At 52.9% G+C, this 3,674-nt stretch overlaps 1 protein-coding gene across 1 annotated transcript; it reads left to right on the plus strand.

Annotated features, from left to right (window-relative positions):
• The first annotated feature begins 1,401 nt into the window (after positions 1–1,401).
• On the plus strand, positions 1,402–3,302 carry LOC119366269 (uncharacterized protein At4g06744-like). Its single transcript, XM_037631965.1, has one exon. It carries the CDS (start codon positions 1,461–1,463, stop codon positions 3,075–3,077), a length of 1,617 nt encoding a protein of 538 aa, XP_037487862.1. The 5' UTR covers positions 1,402–1,460; the 3' UTR covers positions 3,078–3,302.
• The last annotated feature ends 372 nt before the right edge of the window (positions 3,303–3,674 follow it).

Consider the following 3,674-nt stretch of genomic DNA (forward strand, 5'->3'; position numbering starts at 1 on the left):
GGTAAAGTTAGCAGGAACGGGGTACCTAAGTGCGGAAAAAATCGAACACTAAATTAATTCGTTTTTATGCATACGTAGTAGAGGAGACATGTTAAATAGCCCATTTACTTTCTTTTGTTCAAGAAAGGGATCGTAGGTCAGGTGGTAGGCTAGTTGAGTTGGCTCACTAGTGGTGCAAGGATCGAATCCTCTCTTGTTCACACCAATTTTTGTGTGCGTGCATGCAACAGAGAAAACAAAAGGAAACTGTGGCGCTCGGGAGGCTTTCGCGGGATTGTTCGATGCGCATCCGACGACAATCGAAGCGTGTGTGCCTATCGCTAACGAACAGTCGGCAGGAATCTTTTTGTCAAACAAAACCTACAATGATATTTGTACATAAGCTATCAGGTTTGTGGTACATATAATTATCAATCTCATTACAAAATAATTTACCGAGATATGACAAACGAGAAGACCGTTGTTCGAATTCTATAGGAGTGAAACATTTATTTCTTTAGAAAACATTCATCACTACAAAAAAGAGACAAATGGAGTACAAAACACGTTGCACCGGCCCTTTAAAAAACTTGGATCAAATGGTTTTGTCTCCTCATCAAAGGCGTTGTGGTCATTTTTTCTCGCTCTCATTTACTAAGGTAGAAATACAGATTAACCCGCACATGAAACACAGCAAGTAGTCAGCTTAGTTGGTAATGAGTTGTGGTCACGACCAATAGGTTGTGTGTTCAAATCCTAGCGGTGGCACTAATTTTTTGTAGCTCTTTTTACATGACAGAGCAGAGCCGATCAGAAAAGAAAGATCGAAAAGAAAAGCAATCGTGACTAACAGTCGGCAGAAAAATAGCTTTCCCCATTTGACTAAGGGTATGGTTAGATCCGAGACTTAACCAAGTCTCAGTCAAGTGACAACATATATAAAAAAAAAAGGAAGTTGATTTTTTTATACATGAATCTTCACCGTAAGATCTCGTGAATATAATATCGACCAAGAGATTTAGCAATCCCGTTTGACTGAATTGACACTACGCGTATAGGCAATACTAGTAACTAGACCAGTAGCTTAGCCATTGCCCAGATTTGAAGAAGGGTTTACATGGGGTCTACCCCGGCCGGGGATCGCGCGGGACTTGAATCATCACGATGGCGATTGCACGAGGATTGGATGCGAGATTCGTGAGACCACCGCCAATGGACGGAGATCTCCTGCGAGGCCTGCACTGCACTGCACTTCACGCTGCCGGAGTAGTACGTACTTGTAGTTCGACCCTCTCCCACCGCCGACGAGGACCAGTTAACCGCCAACCCCACTACCCTTCCCCACTTCAGCTTCCGTTGTTCCCACCCATTTTCCTTTCGTCTCGCCAAAGCATTTCATATTCGCTTGTCCTCCACTTGTGTGTGCCTGTCCATGGCGACCGGAAAAGGACCCGTCTCTCCCTTTTTATACCGCGGCCGACATGCCATCCTCCCAGAACGGGAGGAGAGGCGTGTCACGCATGGTGCGGCCAAGTGATCGGCGACGTGCAACGATGGCGGTTCGGGTGGCAGCCCCGTCTCCGGCGGCACTAGTCTTTGCACTTGCGGTTGTGCTCGCCGTGGTGAGTGCCGACGGCGACTCCGGCCATGCAAGCTTCCGCGAGGCGTCGAGGGTTTCGGTGGTAGGTTGCGTGTGCGTGCCGTCCACGGTGTCACTGGAAGGCTGCGCATGCCCGCCAACACCGCCACCGCCACCGCCACCTCCCGCATGCCCGCCACCGCCTCCATCTCCACCACCGCCGTGCCCGCCGCCACCTCCGCCGCCACCTCCCGCATGCCCGCCACCGCCTCCATCTCCACCACCGCCGTGCCCGCCGCCACCTCCGCCGCCACCTCCGGCGTGCCCGCCGTCGCCACCTCCGGAGCCGACGCCGTGGGATTTCGAAAACGAGAAGTTGAGGCGGCTGTACCCGGTGATCCAGGCGTTCAAGCAGACCATCACGAGCGACCCGATGAACGTGACGGCGACGTGGGTGGGCACCAAGATCTGCGACAGCTCTAAAGGCGGCAGCTCGTACAAGGGCTTCTACTGCGACACGCCGCCGGACGACGCCAACAAGACGCTCACCGTGGCCTCCATCGACTTCAACGGCTTCCACCTCTGCGCGCCCACGCTGGCCGGCTTCATCGACGCCTTCCCGGACCTGGCGCTCTTCCACGCCAACTCCAACAGCTTCTCCGGCGTCCTCCCGGACCTCACCTCCCTCCGCTACTTCTACGAGCTCGACCTCTCCAACAACGCCTTCTCCGGCGCCTTCCCGGCCGCCGTGCCGCCGCTCGGCCGCCTCGCCTTCCTCGACCTCCGCTTCAACGGCTTCGCCGGGGAGGTGCCGCCCTCCGTCTTCGGCATCTCCGTCGAGGCGCTCTTCCTCAACAACAACGCCTTCACCGGCGTCATCCCGGAGAGCACCTTCGGCACCAGCAGGGCCGAGTACATCGTCGTCGCCAACAACAGGTTCACAGGCCCCATCCCGCGCACCATCTTCAACGCCTCCGGCACGCTCTCCGAGATCCTCTTCCTCAACAACGACCTCTCCGGCTGCCTCCCCTACGAGATCGGCCTCGTGGAAGGGCTCACGGTGTTCGACGCCGGCGGCAACGAGATCCGCGGCCCCATCCCGCTCTCCTTCGGCTGCCTCGCCGACGTCGAGGAGCTCAACCTCGCCCGGAACCAGCTCTACGGCCACGTCCCCGACGTGCTCTGCCTGCTCGCCAAGACGGGGAAGCTCACCAACTTCTCGCTCTCCGACAACTACTTCCACTCCGTGGGGTACCACTGCATGGAGCTGGTGAGGAGCCGCGTGCTGGACGTCCGGCGGAACTGCATCCTCGGCTTCCCCGGCCAGCGGCCGCACATCGAGTGCGCCATGTTCTACGCCGACCCCACCAAGCACTGCCCCTTCATCCCGCACATACCCTGCGACCTCCCGGGGTTCAAGCCGCACGCCACCGCAGCGTTGCCGGCGGGGGAGAGCGCGGTGCATGGCTACGGCGGGGACGGGAGTGTGGCCGTGGGAAAACTACCGACGTCGGGATAGGTGGTTAATTAGGTGAGGGTGAACAGCAAAAAGGTGACGGCAGATATGGGTCGTTTGGTCATTGAATTTTTTAAGTGCTTATAACATATGTCGATCTGATCGCATGAAGTATGATGTGCTGCCGGGCAAATAAACTCCAACTTAATTTGTGGATGCGTCTAGGGAGCAGCCGGCTGCTCCCTAACGTTTCATGACGGCCTGTCCCAATATAGAACTCTTCAATTTTGTGAACCTTTTTCAAACAGTTGAACCTTTTTCAAACCTTGTGAACTTTTTTCAAGTTTGTCAAGTTTCATCAAAATAATGATTTTTTTCAAAAATCGATGACTTTTCAATTTTGCAATTTTTTTCCAATTTTTATTAACCTTTTCAAATTCGTAATATTTTTCAAAATTTGTGAACTTTCTTCTCAAATAGATGAATTTTCAATGAAATCTGTAACCTTTTTTATTTCACTATTTTTTTCAAAAGTATTAAAAAACACACCCTACATACTCCCATCGGAAAAGTAATCAAGTATGGCAAAAAAGTAGCATGACCATACGCGCATGCAACTAAGGTCCTGTTTGTTTCATAAGTCCTAAGACTTTTTTAAGT

This window comes from Triticum dicoccoides, chromosome 2B, assembly GCF_002162155.2.
Source record: "Triticum dicoccoides isolate Atlit2015 ecotype Zavitan chromosome 2B, WEW_v2.0, whole genome shotgun sequence".
Lineage (NCBI taxonomy): Eukaryota > Viridiplantae > Streptophyta > Magnoliopsida > Poales > Poaceae > Triticum > Triticum dicoccoides.